Raw genomic sequence first — 17,368 nt, forward strand, 5'->3', positions numbered from 1 at the left:
GACCCTACAGATGGTTTCTTGCCCTACAGCTGTCTCACCCTTGCCAGATGGCTAGAGTAACATGCCAGCCTCGGAGGGAAGTGTGTTCTGGGTATTACCCCAGAGTCTTGCCTCTGATACATTCCCAACATAAAGGGGTGCGCTGATTAGAGCGTCAAACTTTCCTTGTGGAGGTCTGATTTATGCCTCATTCTGCTAGGAACACAAATGTTCACTCCTGCAATGTTGTTAGAGAACTTTCATCCCGTGATGCAAGCCTGGTGGCTACAGGGGTGTCAGGAGAAATTCCTTGTGCGGCAGCCGCAAGATGTCAGGCACGATGGGTACTACGGTGTGAGTTGTTCTGAACTTGTGATTTTTCAAGACCACAATCTTGGCATTTTAAGTGGACTGGATGACTTCTGAACTGAGACCCCTCCCACCCCTCTGCAAAACCCAGGCAGTTAGGATGTTTAAAATCTCCTGGGGAAAAAAAAAATCTAGTGTGTGTGGGAGGGGTGGGGGAAAGCATGGATATAGTTTTCTTCAATCCAACAGAGTTGCCTAAATTTAGATGTTCCATTCTTTGTGCCAAATTTATGTCTGAGGGCTGTCTGACTACTTCCTATTGTGCTTGGGAGGACACTGTTAATTAGATGCTTTTCCAAGAAGTCACGGAGACCGGCATTAAGAAAATGAAGACTCATGACTGACAGTTAAGAAGTTAGGGCATGTCTGAGCAGAGCAACAGATCATGCAGGCCTGTACATTTTCTCTGTGTACCTCCAATCACATCCAATCACCAAAGCCGTGTCTCTGATCTCCTTAAATTTCAAGAACCACACCCTTTCCACTCCTTCACTTGCTCACCAAATAAATCTTAAGAGAACTGGATACTGAACTAAGCAAAAAACTGATTTAGAAGAAGTTTAAGCAGCGTGGTACCTAGTGGACAGAGCATGGGCCTGGGAGTCGGGAGTACCTGGGTTCTAATTCTAGCTCTGCCACTTGTCTGCTGTGTGACCTTGTGGCAAGTCATTTCACTCAGCCTCAGTTAACTCATCTTTAAAATAGGGATTAAGCCTGTGAGCCCCATGGGGAACATGGTCTGTGTCCAATCTGATTAGCCTGTATCTAACCCAGCACTTAGTATATAGTGCCTGGCACATAATAAGCGCTTAAATACCATTAAAAAAAAGTTCTGAACATAAATTGCCTCAAAATACACACACACACACACACACACACACTCTCTCTCTCTCTCTCTCTCTCCATCATCATCATCATCATCAATCGTATTTATTGAGCGCTTACTGTGTGCAGAGCACGGTACTAAGCGCTTGGGAAGTACAAGTTGGCAACATATACAGACAGTCCCTACCCAACAGTGGGCTCACAGTCTAAAAGGGGGAGACAGAGAACAAAACCAAACATACTAACAAAATAAAATAAATAGAATAGATATGTACAAGTAAAATAAATAAATAGAGTAACAAATATGTACAAACATATATACATATATACAGGTGCAGTGGGGAAGGGAAGGAGGTAAGATGGGGGGGGATGGTGAGGGGGACGAGGGGGAGAGGAAGGAAGGGGCTCAGTCTGGGAAGCCCCTCCACCCTTTCTCTATCTCTTCTCCAAATGTGAACATTTTCCCCAATCCAACTTTTCCTGACTTTCACATAAAGGAAAGGTCTGGGGAAAACAAGAGAAAGCAAGAACCTTTTCAGGCTTCAGTAATTTTCAAAAGGTTTAAGGACATGCTTAAGATTAGAAGTCATAAAAACCCCCGGCTAAGCTGTGCTCTGCACACAGTAAGTGCTCAATACATATGACTGCATGAATGAAGGCACAAATTGAAGGTCTGGAATTTTCCTTGACAACCCGTGTTCCCAGCAATAAGGGACTCGGCTGTTAGAACAGTCAAAGAAAATCCAGAAGGAAAATAATTGGCCAAACCCTGGCTTCAGGGGGTGGCGGGAGGCCCCTGAAATGACCGCCTGCAGTATGCACTCCTTGGCCCACTTGAGAAAACCGGATACAAACCTTTAGATATAGAACTCCTCAGAATTCTCCCTTCGTCTTCCAGTTTCTCCCCTTTTCTTCTGAGAGAGGCCTTGTGAGTCCCTTTCCCCCGGACGACAGTGGCCGAGGTCCCGTCTGGCTGAGACTTCTGAGCTTTCACGTTCAGTCTTGCAACATTCAACATCTTCAGGGAGCGGCTCATGGTCTTCATCTTTTGCCTGACAGGAGTGCGGGGGACTCCACCTGAAGAAAAATAATGATGCATTTCCCAGAATCGGCACTCGGCTGAACTGTTTCAGCAGCAGTTAAGCAAAACAAATCCATGGTACGGAGGGACTGGGGAAGCCGACTTCTCAACCTACTTTGGCCGAATTAAATATCCGACCGCCTATTAACACCAACTCCTTCACCAAACTGGGCATAAATCTTCAACGGCAAGGCAGAGAGAGAGATTGGCTTTCAATGGAAAGTTTACAATATTAGACACAAATTGAGATGTTCCCCATGAACCTAAATCGTCATTATTTTATGGCAGCACATCATGGAGAAGACATTTCTAGAAAGGCCATTTCAACCACGGCCCTCTCCCCCCAACTCCATCTTTAACTCCTGGCCTTCAAGTTATATCGTACAATAGCTCACTTAGCACTGAGACACAGCGTGGCCTGGAGGAAAGAGCATGGGACTGGGAATCAGGACCTAAATTCTAATCCTGGCTCCACCACTTACCTGTTGTGTGACCTTGGGCTAGTCACTTTACTTCTCTGAGCCTCAGTTTCCCCACATCTGCAAAATGGGGATTCAGTACTTGTTCTCCTTCCTACTTAGACTGTGAGCCTCATGTGGGACCTGATGATCTCCATTCTACCTCAGTACTTAGCTAGCACAGTGCTGGATACATACTAAACACTTAACAAATACCACAATCATTACTAATGAGGCAATTATCACTGATCCTACCATGAAGCTAAAAGGCAAAAGGAGGTGGCAGTGCTATTTCCAGCTTTCTGGGAGGCTGACAGAGCATTTCCCCTCACAATGCCTTGTCGTTCCACCCAGCGCTGCTTGAGGAGATGTCTGCAACTCAAAAGGCCATCGTCCACCAAATATGGAGAAGCAGCATGGCTTAATGGATAGAGCGTGGGCCTGGGAGTCAGAAAGACCTGGGTTCTAATCCCAGCTTCACTAAATGTCTGGTGTGTGACCTTGAGCAAGTCACTTAACTTCTCTGGGGCTCAGTTACCTCATTTGTAAAATGGGGATTAAGAGTCTGAGCCCCATGTGCAGGAAGGCAGAATCGGGGATGGTGGAGCTGAGCCTCAGCCACGTGGCGGACACGCTGATCGGGAGACGTGCGACCGGAGGCATTTCTAATGGCGAAAGGCGTCGTGTGTCCATCACGGCCCAACTCCTCCGGGATCCAAGTGAGTGGCTGGCCTGCGAAGCCATCTCTGGGCACTTCAGTGGGCCCCAGAAAGCAGGCCCTTCTGCTCTGATGTGGGTACTTGGTGGACGCACTTGTCAGCTGTGTGACTTTGGGCAAGTCATGCCGGTCTCACCTCCGCAACATTGCCAAGATCCGCCTTTTCCTCTCCATCCAAACCGCTACCCTGCTTGTTCAAGCTCTCATCCTATCACCGTCTGGATTACTGTATCAGCCTTCTCTCCGATCTCCCATCCTCCTGTCTCTCCCCACTTCAATCCATACTTCACGCTGCTGCCCGGATTGTCTTTGTCCAGAAACGTTCTGGGCATGTTACTCCCCTCCTCAAAAATCTCCAGTGGCTACCAATCAACCTACGCATCAGGCAGAAACTCCTCACCCTCGGCTTCAAGGCTCTCCATCACCTCGCCCCCTCCTACCTCACCTCCCTTCTCTCCTTCTACAGCCCAGCCCGCGCCCTCCACTCCTCTGCCGCTAATCTCCTCACCGTACCTCATTCTCGCCCGTCCCGCCGTCGACCCCCGTCCCGCATCCTCCCCCTGGCCTGGGATGCCCTCCCTCCAAGGCCCTACTGAGAGCTCACCTCCTCCAGGAGGCCTTCCCAGACTGAGCCCCCTCCTTCCTCTCCCCCTCCTCCCTCTCCATCCCCCCGCCTTACCTCCTTCCCTTCCCCACAGCACCTGTATATATGTATGTATGTTTGTACATATTTATTACTCTATTTATTTATTTTACTTGTACATATCTATTCTATTTATTTTATTTTGTTAATATGTTTTGTTTTGTTCTCTATCTCCCCCTTCTAGACTGTGAGCCCACTGTTGGGTAGGGACCGTCTCTATATGTTGCCAACTTGTACTTCCCAAGCGCTTAGTACAGTGCTCTGCACACAGTAAGCGCTCAATAAATACGACTGATTGATGTGGGGACAGGGCCTGTGTCCAATCTGATTAAATTCTATCTAAATCAGTGCTTAGAACAGTGCTTGGCACATAGTAAGTGCTTAACAAGTACCATAACAATAATAATAACGATAATAATAGTACGTCACCGAAAGGAAGTCTGGGCCAGAGTACAGTGACTTTCTGTTCCAAGCATATGCATACGTTTTTTTCTGTGGTCCTCCTGCCCAGCTGTGGCAGACTCATCCCGGGCTGTCTTCTGGTAGAACTCGGAGAGACGGTCAGTTAGCTCTGTTTCGGGCTTGGAGGTCTCTTCTGAGATGGCCTGCAGTAAACTGCACATTAAGCATCAATCAACAGGTAGTTCCAAGACAAAGTTAAAACCAGGATTCGTTAGCCTACTGGGAAAATAAGAGGAGACAGTTTCTGTCATCTACCCCTCCTCCCCACAATAAAATTGAGTGTCTTACAAAACAGCAAGACTTCACTTCTACACTCAGCTCTATGGAAGCGTGAAATTCCAGACCAGGAGCTTCTTACCAAAATGACTCCATCAAATTTGAATTTGCACCGCTGAGATTAGAGAAAGGGAACCAGCTCTCCACTACTGCAGGGCTCCAGGGACTGGTGTGGCTGTGTTCTTGCTGAGCCCATTCTGGGACCAGAGCAGCAGCTAGGGAAAGACAGCGGAGAGAAAACACACCCTGCTGAGAACAAAAACCAAACCGTTCCAAAAATCTCCCCTGGTCCTCATTCCTTCCTTCTGCATTCTTTTCCTGCTCCCAGCCCTAAAGCCCATCAGCATTCAGGATCAAGCCCCAGACCAAGACTCCAAAGAATGTCCACACTCCTTGTGGATGGGAATCGTGTCTACCAACTCAACTACATTGTACTCTACCAAGAGCTTAGTACATTCATTCATTCAATCGTATTTATTGAGCGCTTACTGTGTGCAGAGCACTGTACTAAGCACTTGGGAAGTACAAATCGGCAACACACAGAGACAGTTCCTACTCAACAACGGGCTTGGGGTCTAAAAGGGGGAGACAGACAACAAAACAAAACAAATAACAGGTGTCAATACCATCAGAATAAATAGAAGTATAGCTATACACACATCATTAATAAAATAGAGTAATAAATATGTACAAATATACACAAGTGCTGTGGAGAGGGGAAGGGGGTAGGGCCGGGGGGGCGATGGGGAGGGTAGGAGGAGGAAAGGAAAAAGTGAGGGCTCAGTCTAGGAAGGCCTCCTGGAGGAGGTGGGCTCCAAGTAGGGCTTTGAAGGGAGGAAGAGAGCTAGTTTGGCAGATGTGTGGAGGGAGGGCATTCCAATGCTCTGCACCCAGTTTGTGCTCAATAGATACCATTGACGGATTCAAGGAAGAGTTTGATAAAGTTGCATCCCCACCCACTATCTCTAGCAAGACTCCCAAAAAGACCCATCCCAGAGGTGTGACCCAAAACTACAATTCAAGTCAATTGGCTTTAACCTAAAGACAACTTAACCCTCCTTTTAAGAGTGTAGCAGCCCTTCCCCATGGCTTGTTTCTGAAGTGGGCCTCTAGAGGCATAAATGAAAATTTTACTGGTTATGTTGTTTAAAAATTGCACATTTTAGCATAAGGGCAAAAGTAGTCGACAACGGGCAGAGTCAATAGAAACGCTGACAAAAGCAATATAAAAGCTGCAGCCTCAAACTGAATCAATGGTATTTACTAAGGGTTTACTGTACTAAGCACTTGGGAGAGTACAGTCCAACAGAGTTGATAAACACATTCCTTTCCCACAACGAGCTTTAAGATCTGGAGAGTTTTCAGTCTAGAACTCACTATCTTTACCAGTAGAGGAGGTTGAAAGTGACCATTCCAAACACTTGTACCACCCTTTGGAGATCTGTTACTGTAGATGATCAGGAATTCCAAAGCCTTGTTAGATTTAAATTTCACCTCAGGTTCATTGCCCCATAAATCTGCGGATCACTAACAGAAGCTCTCAAATTTACCAGTGAGGCATATTTCTAAGGAAAAAATGAGTGGGCTAATTTCAGCTCCTTGTGGCCATGGATCTCATCTACCCATGCCTTGCATTGTATTTTCCCAAGTGCTCTGCACACTGCAAGCGCTCAATAAATACCACTGTTTGGTTGAGAGAGAAGTGGTGGCTCAGAAAGGACTCCCTAACCCTTCTCAAACTCCACAGATATGAAGAGCTGACCTCACTGTTCTAATTACCAGACAGAAACCCCATATGGGCAGTGAACAAAGATGCCAAAACCCTACAGGGATCACCCGAATAGTTGTTTCCCATCAACTAATCCCGGCTCTGCCACTTGTCTGCTGTGTGACCTTGGGCAAGTCCCCTTCTCCGTGTCTCAGTTACCTCAACTCTCAAATGGGGATTAAGTCTGGGAGCTCTGTGTGGGACAGGGACTGTGTCCAACCTGATTATCCTGTATCTACCCCAGTGCTTAGTACAGTGACTGGGACACACTAAGCACTTAACGAATACCACTTAAAAAAAAATCAATAGTATTTATGCTGAGCACTGGAGTACGTGCTTGGAAGAAAACAATAATAATCCCTGCTGTCAAGGAGAACTTGATTCTCAGCCTAAATCATTACAAGGTCCTCCTGTCAAGGTCTGAAAGTTTGACTCATCACGGGGTCGTGTCAAGGCCTGAGAATTTCTGATTGGGGCTACAGACATCCCCAAAAGGTAGTTTTCTGAAGACTGTCCCTCATCTTCCCCACCCCCTCGGCTTTAAAGCAATCATCACCTTGCCCCCTTCTATCTCACCTCGCTACAAACCCAGTCGGCACACTTTGCTCTCCTAATCTAAACCTTCTCACTGTACCTCAATCTCGTCTTATCTTGCTGCCAACCTCTCACGTAAATCCTGCCTCTGGCCTGGAACACCCTCCTTCTTCATATCTGACAATTACTCTCCCCTTCTTCGAAACCATATTGAAGGCACATCGCTGACTAAGCCTGCTTTTCCTTTTCTTCCACTCCCTTCTGTGTCACCCTGACTTGCTCCCTTTATTTTATTGCTCCCAACCCTGCAGCACTTAATGCACTTAGCCATAATTTATTTATATAATAATAATAATAATGATGGCATTTGTTACAGAGAAGTTACAGAGAGGCACAGAGAAGTTAAGTGACTTGCCCAAAGTCACACAGCTGACAGTTGGCGGAGCTGGGATTAGAACCCATGACCCCTGACTCCCAAGCCTGTGCTCTTTCCACTGAGCCATGATTAATACCTGGCTCCCCCTCTATAGACTGTAAGCTTGCTGTGGGCAGGAAATGTGTCTGTTAGATTGCTTATTGTGCTCTCCCATGTTTTTAGTACAGTGGTCTGCACACAGTAAGTGCTCAGCAAATACCATTGACTGACCCCTCAAAATCCTTGTCCCATCATCATCATTAATGGTATTTATTGTGTGGAGAGCACTGTACCTAAGCACTTGGGAGAGTACAAGACACATTCCCTTCCCACAGAGGGGTTAAAGTCTAGGGGACGAGTTTCCTCACCACTACACTCAAAACAAAACTCCTGATAGCTGGGAGTTTGACACAACTAATTGAGTGAGTGGCTTATCACAAGTGCAGACAAACAAACAACAAAACAAAATCTCCAGGTCTCAGTACATGAAAGATTTTATGAGATAAAGTGTAAGCTCATCAAAGATTTTACAAGATCATCATCAATCGTATTTATTGAGCGCTTACTGTGTGCAGAGCACTGTACTAAGCGCTTGGGAAGTACAAGTTGGCAACATATAGAGACAGTCCCTACCCAACAGTGGGCTCACAGTCTAAAAGGGGGAGATACAGAACAAAACCAAACATACTAACAAAATAAAATAAATAGAATAGATATGTACAAGTAAAATAAATAGAGTAATAAATATGTACAAACATACATACATATATACAGGTGCTGTGGGGAAGGGAAGGAGGTAAGATGGGGGGATGGAGAGGGGGATGAGGGGGAGAGGAAGGAAGTGGCTCAGTCTGGGAAGGCCTCCTGGAGGAGGTGAGCTCTCAGTAGGGCCTTGAAGGGAGGAAGAGAGCTAGCTTGGCGGATGGGCAGAGGGAGGGCATTCCAGGCCCGGGGGATGACGTGGGCCGGGGGTCAATGGCGGGACAGGTGAGAACGAGGTACAGTGAGGAGATTAGCGGCAGAGGAGCGGAGGGTGCGGGCTGGGCTGTAGAAGGAGAGAAGGGAGGTGAGGTAGGAGGGGGCGAGGTGATGGAGAGCCTTGAAGCTCAGGGTGAGGAGTTTCTGCCTGATGCGCAGATTGATTGGTAGCCACTGGAGATTTTTGAGGAGGGGAGTAATACGCCCAGAGCGTTTCTGGACAAAGATAATCCGGGCAGCAGCATGAAGTATGGATTGAAGTGGAGAGAGACACGAGGACGGGAGATCAGAGAGAAGGCTGATGCAGTAGTCCAGACGGGATAGGATGAGAGCTTGAATGAGCAGGGTAGCAGTATGGATAGATAGGAAAGGGCGGATCTTGGCAATGTTGTGGAGCTGAGACCGGCAGGTTTTGGTGATGGCTTGGATGTGAGGGGTGAATGAGAGAGCGGAGTCGAGGATGACACCAAGGTTGCGGGCTTGTGAGACAGGAACGATGGTAGTGCCATCATCAGTGATGGGAAAGTCAGGGAGAGGGCAAGGTTTGGGAGGGGAGACAAGGAGTTCAGTCTTCGACATGTTAAGCTTTAGGTGGCGGGCAGACATCCAGATGGAGATGTCCTGAAGCCAGGAGGAGACGCGAGCCTGGAGAGAGGGGGAGAGAGCAGGGGCGGAGATGTAGATCTGGGTGTCATCAGCATAGAGATGATAGTTGAAGCCGTGGGAGCGAATGAGGTCACCAAGGGAGTGCGTGTAGATTGAGAACAGAAGGGGACCAAGCACTGAACCTTGGGGAACCCCCACAGTAAGAGGATGGGAGGGGGAGGAGAAGCCTGCAAAAGAGACTGAGAATGAACGACCGGAGAGGTAAGAGGAGAACCAGGAGAGGACGGAGTCTGTGAAGCCAAGGTCAGATAGCGTGTTGAGGAGAAGGGGGTGGTCCACAGTGTCGAAGGCAGCTGAGAGGTCGAGGAGGATTAGGACAGAGTATGAGCCGTTGGATTTGGCAAGCAGGAGGTCATTGGTGACCTTTGAGAGGGCAGTTTCCGTGGAATGTAGGGGACGGAAGCCAGACTGGAGGGGGTCGAGGAGAGAGTTGGTGTTGAGGAATTCGAGGCAGCGCGTGTAGACAACTCGTTCAAGGAGTTTGGAAAGGAATGGTAGGAGGGATATGGGGCGATAACTAGAAGGTGAGGTGGGGTCAAGAGAGGGTTTTTTTAGGATGGGAGAGACATGGGCATGTTTGAAGGCAGAGGGGAAGGAACCAGTGGAGAGTGAGCGGTTGAAGATGGAAGTTAAGGAGGGGAGAAGGGACAGAGCAAGAGATTTCATGAGATGAGATGGAATGGGGTCAGAAGCACAGGTGGCCAGAGTAGCACTTGAGAGGAGGGAGGAGAGCTCCTCTGAGGATACTGCTGGGAAGGATGGGAGAGTAGCAGAGAGTGTTGAGAGCCGGGGGGTTGGAGAAGGGGGGGAGGTGACTTTGGGGAGGTCAGACCTGATGGATTTAATTTTGTTAATGAAGTAGGAGGCCAGATCGTTGGGGGTGAGGGAGGGGGAGGAACCCCCCCCCTCGTAAGCTCAGGGAATGTGTCTAAAAACTATAGTACTCTCCCGAGCGTTTAGTACAGTGCCCTGCACACAGTAAAGGCACAATAGCATTGATGATGAGATAAAGAAAACTTGCAAATAATGAGGCAGTGTGGCCTCGTGGAAAGAGCCCAGGGCTGGAAGTCAGAGGACTTGGGTTCTAATCCCAGCTCTGCCACTAGTTTGCTCTGTGATCTTAGGCAAGTCTCTTCACTTCTCTGTGCCTCAGTTACTACATCTGTAAAGTGGAAACTAAGATTGGGAACCCCATGAAGGACACGGATTGTGTCCTACCTGATTACCTTGTATCCACCCCAGTGCTTAAAATAGTGCTCGACACAGTAAGTCCTTAACAAGTACCAAAAAAAAATTAATAAATAGTAATAATTTAAAAGAATTGAAAAGTGGATCAAGATACAAACTTTTTTTTAATTATCCTGCCCTTGCCAGAGTGTGGAATATCTCCAGCCTTAATGTGTCTCCTTCTCCACAATCTCACATTTCCTCATGCTTTAGAACATCTCTACTTGGATGGCCCACCAACACCTCAATGTCCAAAACACAACTCACCTTCTCAACCAAACCCTGTCCTTCCCCCTACTTTCCGGTCATTGTAGAAAGCACCATCATTCTTCCTGTCTCACAAGCCCATAACCATGGCACTGTCCTCGACTCATCCCTCTCACTCAACTCACATATTCAAATCTGTCACTAAATCCTGTCCGTTCAACCTCCATAACATGGTTAAAATCCACAATTGCCTCTCCAAACTACTACCACATTAAACCAAGCATTTATCCTATCCCGAATACTGCATCTGCCTCCCGGCTGACCTCCTGGCCGCCTGTCTCTCCCCACTCCAGTCTATACTTCATTCTGCTGTCTGGATCACTTTTCTACAAAATCTTTCAGGCCATACTTCCCCAATCCACAAGAATCTCCAGTCGTTGCCCATCCACCTCCGCATTCATTCATTCAATCGTATTTATTGAGCACTTACTGTGTGCAGAGCACTGTACTAAGCGCTTGGGAAATACAGGTTGGCAACATACAGTGATGGTCCCTACCCAACACTGGGCTCACAGTCCAGAAGGGGGAGACAGAGAACAAAACAAAACATATTAACAAAATAAAATAAATAGAATATGTACAAATAAAATAGAGTAATAAATACATACAAACATATATACATATATACAGGTGCTGTGGGGAAAAGAAGGAGGTAAGGCGGGGGGGGAATGGGGGGGGAGAGGAAGGAGGGGGCTCAGTCTGGGAAGGTCTCCTGGAGGAGGTGAGCTCTCAGTAGGGCCTTGAAGGGAGGAAGAGAGCTAGCTTGGAGGATGTGGGGAGGGAGGGCATTCCAGGCCAGGGCGATGATGTGGGCCGGGGGTCAACTGCGGGACAAGTCCTTTGCCTGCCCCTACCTTCCCTCCCTGGTTTCCTACTACAACCCTGCCGGTACACTTTGCTCCCCTAATGCCGACCTACTCGCTGTACCTCTGTACCTCAGTCTCATCTATCTCGCTGCCAATCTTTCACCCACATCCTGCCTCTGGCCTGGAATGCCCTCCCCCTTCTTAACCAACAATCACACTCCCCATCTTCAAAACCTTATTAAAAGCACATCTCTTCCAAGAGGCCTTCCCCAACTAGGCCCTCATTTCCTCTTTTACAACTCCCTTCTGTATCATCCCTGCACTTGGATTTGCACCCTTTATTCACCCTGCAACCCCACAGCACTTATGTACATACCCAGAATTTATATTAATGTTTGTCTCGCCCTCTGGACCGTAAACTCTTCATGGGCAGGGAACGTGTCCGCTAATACTGTCGTATTGTGCTCTCACAAGTGCTTAGTACAGTGCTCCGAACATTAATAAGCACTCAATAAATACAATTGATTGACTAAAATCTAGAAAAATTGGAACTCTTTCTGACCCGGTTTAATCTGCTAACGGCGAGGAGTTTTCTGCAAGATTGGACGCCAGTAAGCTCCTTGAACGCGTTTGAATAAACTGCAGGCCGATGAAGAGAGTGGAACACTGGTGTAACCTGTGCCTAGCACACCTAATACTGCTTTCGTACTTAAAAAAAAAAAAGTTTCCCTCTCTAGATGTAAAATTGTCTTCAGTCAATGTGAATTTACAGTAGACTGAAGTCACTCGGGCGTGTAGGTCTGATCAGCCAGCATGGCCTAGTGGACAGAACCCAGGCCTGGGAGTAAGAGGACTCTAATCCCAGCTCCGCCACTTGTCTGCTGTGTGACCTGGGGCAAATCACTTCACTTCTCTGAGCCTCAGCTGCCTCACCTGCATAATGGGGATTCAATTCCTGTTCTGCCTCCTACTTAAAGACTGAGCCCCATATGGGACCTGATTATCTTGTGCCTATTCCAACGCTTAGTACAGTGCTTGGTACACAGTCAGCGCTTAACAAATACCACAGGCTTTTATTAATCAAGGTGTTCAACTCTCGGGGAGAATCTCAGAAACTCGATTAAAGTTCTCTGGGAGTCAGTATTACAGGATCATGAAAAATGGAAAAGTCCCTTTGTGTTTAAATGAGCATTTGCAACAAAGCTTGGTTTCTAACAATGGCAAGGTTTGGCCCAAAGCTCAGGGCCCAGACAAGACTGAACACCTGATGCCTGAGCACTCTGAGCACCCGTGGTTCAAGGGCAACAGAAGGGAAAGGCAATGCAGTTCTCTGCTCAAAAACTGCCCCTGGAAAGCATTCCCAGTAGCCAAGTTTGCCCTCTTCATCCTTCACTGGATCCCAGCCTCACTTGCTTACCAGAAGGGGCAGGCTCTTCTTCGAGGAAATTTTGAACCTGACTCAGGGCTCTGCTCACAACATCCCGGAGGAGGGATGGATCCGGGGAGTTCTCAGCCACAGCCCCCTGCAGGAGGTTTCTCGGGAGCTCTGCAGCCTCCTCAGGGCCCAGCACGGTGAGAATGGCAGCACTGGGGGACAGAGGGGAGATGAGCCCAGTGCTTGGAGGCCAGCCTTCACCTGGACAAACGTCGGCAACCTACCATGACACAGGAGATCCAGATTAGCTTGGGGAAGCTGATTTTTTTAGGTCCAAACCGGGAACAAGACACTTAGGGAGGAATGGAAAGCTTGATGATGGTTTTTAAGGAAAAGCAGCACAGGCTAATGGAAAGAGCATTAGGCCTGGGAATCAGAGGACTTGGGTCCTCATCCCGCCTCTGCCAACTACCTGCTGTGTAACCCTGGGCAAGTCACTTCATTTCCCTGGGCCTCAAAATGGGGATCAAATTGCCCGCTCTCCCTCTGCCTTAGAAGGTGAGCCCTGGGAGGGACAGAGACCGGATCTGATCTGATTGTGGAGAACCGGTGTGACTTAGTGGATGGAGCACAGGCTTGGGAGTCAGAAGGATCTGGGTTCTAAGCCCAGCTTCGCCACGTCTGCTGCGTGACGTCGGGCAAGTCACTTCCCTTCCTTCCTCTGGACCTCAGTTACTTCACCTGTAAAATGGGAATTAAAGAGTGTGAGCCCCATGGGATTAACTTGTACCTACCCCAGCTTTTAGAACAGTGCTTGGCACACAGTAAGTGCTTAACAAGTACCCTAATTATTATTATTTACTATACGGTAGCCACTCCGGGGCATAGTTCAGTGCTTGGCACCTAATAAGTACTTAACACGTGTCACAATTAGTATTATTTTCATTAATTAATTGGTAAAGTCTATCTAGTATGCAAATATATCAAATACCACCATCACTCAGTTGAATGTCTCAGTACTGGGTGGGAAGACCCAAAAATCTCTTCAGTCCACACAAGGCAAAGGAAACAGCTCAGAAGCACAATTTAGCTTACACCAATGCACTCTTCATTAAACGGGCAGACACAGGAGAACCTTGAACCCTGGGAAATTTTTGGACTTTCCAGACCCAACTTGCCTTCGAAACTGTTACAAAAATTGGCAGGCGGTTTTGCAAAAACATCACCCTACACCACCATTTATGGAACAAATCTAACAGGCCCAAGTAAAAATGGATTGCCCGACGTTGACAAAAAAAAAAAAACGTAAGCCTCTCTGTCTATCACAAGTCACTGTCCCAGAAGAGTCTCTTATTTCATGTGGAGATTATTTACCAGTTGCACTTCTTCAGCAGTTAGCCTTCTAACAAGATGCTGAAATAAAATCCCTTGCTCTGACGAACTGTCGCCCTCGGAACTCCTCAACACCCAACTCTCGGTGCCAAAGCCGCTGCCCACTGGCCAAGTCCAGTGGGTCACAGTGCCTTTCAGGAAGATGGAAACGGGACCCGGAAAGGGGCTCTGGTGCATGGTCAGAGGCTCCAGGGTGACTGCCCATGGTCCCTGGAGAGTCACCCCTGGTGGACCTAAAAAAGAAATAACCACGTATTTAAAAGGGAGGAACAAACAGAAGCTTCATTCATTCAACTGTACTTATTGAGTGCTCACTGTGTGCAAAGACTGGACTAAGCGCTTGGAAGAGTACAATATAATAATAAACAGATACATTCCCTGCCCACAGTGAGTTACACTCTACAGGGAAGACCAACATTAATATGAATAATTAAATTTATGAAAGCTTCAGCAGGAGAAAAAAATGCCAGTTTGCCAGCTGATTTCCTATTACAATCTGGCCTGCATACTTTGCTCCTCTAATGCCAACCTACTTGCTGTACAGTAATCTCGTCTATCTCACCGCCGACCTCTCACCCACATCCTGCCTCTGGCCTGGAACACCCTCTCTCTTCATAACCAATAGACAATCACTCTCCCCTACTTCAAAGTCTTACACATTCAATCTATCATATGTATTGAGCACTTACTGCGGGCAGCGCACTGTACTAAGTGCTTGGGAGAGTATAATGTAGCAGAGTGGGTAGATATGCTCCATGCCCACAAACTGCCAGTCTAGAGCAGGAGAACAGACTTTATGCACCTCTCTGCAATTTATTTATTTGTATTATCATCATCATCATCATCAATCGTATTATATTGAGCGCTTACTATGTGCAAAGCACTGTACTAAGCGCTTGGGAAGTACAAATTGTCAACATGTAGAGACAGTCCCTACCCAACAGTGGGCTCACAGTCTAAAAGGGGGAGGCAGAGAACAAAACCAAACATACTAACAAAATAAAATAAATAGAATAGATATGTACAAGTAAAATAAATAAATAAATAGAGTAATAAATATGTACAAACATATATACATATATACAGGTGCTGTGGGGAAGGGAAGGAGGTAAGATGGGGGGATGGAGAGGGGGACGAGGGGGAGAGGAAGGAAGGGGCTCAGTCTGGGAAGGCCTCCTGGAGGAGGTGAGCTCTCAGTAGGGCCTTGAAGGGAGGAAGAGAGCTAGCTTGGCGGATGGGCAGAGGGAGGGCATTCCAGGCCCGGGGGATGACGTGGGCCGGGGGTCGATGGCGGGACAGGCGAGAACGAGGTATGGTGAGGAGATTAGCGGCGGAGGAGCGGAGGGTGCGGGGTGGGCTGTAGAAGGAGAGAAGGGAGGTGAGGTAGGAGGGGGCGAGGTGATGGAGAGCCTTGAAGCCCAGGGTGAGGAGTTTCTGCCTGATGCGCAGATTGATTGGTAGCCACTGGAGATTTTTGAGGATTAACGTCTGTCTCCCATTCCAGACAGTAAGCTTGTTATTGGCAGGGAATGGGTCTACCTTACTTTTGTTTTTTCTTTCCTTTCTAGTATTTGCTAAGCGCTTACTAGGGTCTATGTTTTAAGTGCTGGGGTAGATACAAAATAATCAGCTTGGACACAGTCCGTATCCCACGTGGAGCTCACAGTTTTAATCCCCATTTTACAGATGTGGTAACAGAGACAGAGAAGTGAAGTGACTAGCCCAAGGTCACAGAGCAGACAAGTGGCAGAGCCGGGATTAGAACCCAGGTCCTTCTGGCTCCAAGGCCCGGGCTCTATCCGCTAGGCCCTGCTGCTTCTATGTTGTCCTCTCCCAAGCGCTTAGTCTAGTGCTCCACACACAGTAAGCGCTCAATAAATACCCCTGATGGATAGTGGCTCCACTATTAGTAATCTGTTCTGGATCTGACCCAGAATCCCCTAGCAACCAGACCAATTGGAAGCAGCTGAGGCAGAGCTAACTCTTCCCCGCTTCTAGACTGTGAGCCCGTTGCTGGATGAGTTGTACTTTCCAAGCGCTTGGTACAGTGCTCTGCACACAGTAAGCGCTCAATAAAGACAACAATGAACGAATAAATACTGCACTCTCCCAGGTGCGTTGGACATGGTAAGTGCACAATACAGTCGTTGACTGGTTGAACTCTCCACCCTCATGCCCTACCAGAAACTTCCCCTAAAACCTCTCTTCTCCAGGTGGTACGGCTTCAAAGAATACAATTTGGCCAAGGGCTCTTGAAGTTTACACCCAAACGGAAAGCGTTTGAGGAGAGGAGAATGATTTCTCCCCACATTGTAAGGATTTAATTAGTCCTGACAGGGAACTCCTTACATCCCCAAAGTCACTCCTCCCGCTTCTCCAACACCCCTGCTCTTAACCCTCTCTGCTACTCTCCCATCCTTCCCAGCAGTATCTTCAGATGAGATCTCCTCCCTCCTCTCAAGTGCTACTCCATCCACCTATGCTTCAGACCCCATTCCCTCTCATCTTATGAAATCTCTCGCCCCTTCCCTCCTCCCCTCCTTAACTTCCATCTTTAACCGCTCACTCTCCACTGGTTCCTTCCCCTCTGCCTTCAAACATGCCCACATCTCCCCATCCCTCAAAAAAACCCCTCTCTTGACCCCACCTCCCCTTCTAGTTATCACCCTATCTCCCTCCTACTCTTCCTTTCCAAACTCCTAGAACGAGTCATCTATACCCGCTGCCTTGAATTCCTCAACACCAACTCCCTCCTTGACCCCCTCCAATCTGGCTTCAGCCCCCTACACTCCACCGAAACTGCCCTCTCAAAGGTCACCAATGACCTCCTTCTTGCCAAATCCAACAGCTCCTACTCTATCCTAATCCTCCTCGACCTCTCAGCTGCCTTCGACACTGTGGACCACCCCCTTCTCCTCAGCACACTCTCCAACCTTGGCTTCACAGACTCTGCCCTCTTCTGGTTCTCCTCTTATCTCTCCGGCCATTCATTCTCAGTCTCCTTTGCGGGCTCCCCCCCCTTCCCGCCCCCAAACCCATCCCCTTACTGTAGGGGTTCCTTAAGGGTCAATTCTTGGTCCCCTTCTGTTCTCTATCTACACTCTATCTACACTCTACACCTTGGTGAAC

At 47.9% G+C, this 17,368-nt stretch overlaps 1 protein-coding gene across 1 annotated transcript in view; it reads right to left on the minus strand.

Moving 5' to 3' along the window:
* TICRR (TOPBP1 interacting checkpoint and replication regulator) overlaps positions 1-17,368 on the minus strand; it is a 67,209-nt gene that overhangs the window by 44,363 nt on the left and 5,478 nt on the right. The window contains exons 3-7 of the mRNA XM_038747356.1: positions 14,222-14,472; positions 12,890-13,127; positions 4,894-5,026; positions 4,558-4,688; positions 2,029-2,250 (exon numbers count right to left, since the gene is read on the minus strand). Of these exons, the coding sequence (XP_038603284.1) occupies positions 2,029-2,250; positions 4,558-4,688; positions 4,894-5,026; positions 12,890-13,127; positions 14,222-14,472 (975 nt within the window). The remainder of the gene's footprint in view (positions 1-2,028; positions 2,251-4,557; positions 4,689-4,893; positions 5,027-12,889; positions 13,128-14,221; positions 14,473-17,368) is intronic.

The sequence above is a fragment of the Tachyglossus aculeatus genome, chromosome 5, assembly GCF_015852505.1.
Source record: "Tachyglossus aculeatus isolate mTacAcu1 chromosome 5, mTacAcu1.pri, whole genome shotgun sequence".
In the NCBI taxonomy this organism is placed as follows: Eukaryota; Metazoa; Chordata; class Mammalia; order Monotremata; family Tachyglossidae; genus Tachyglossus; species Tachyglossus aculeatus.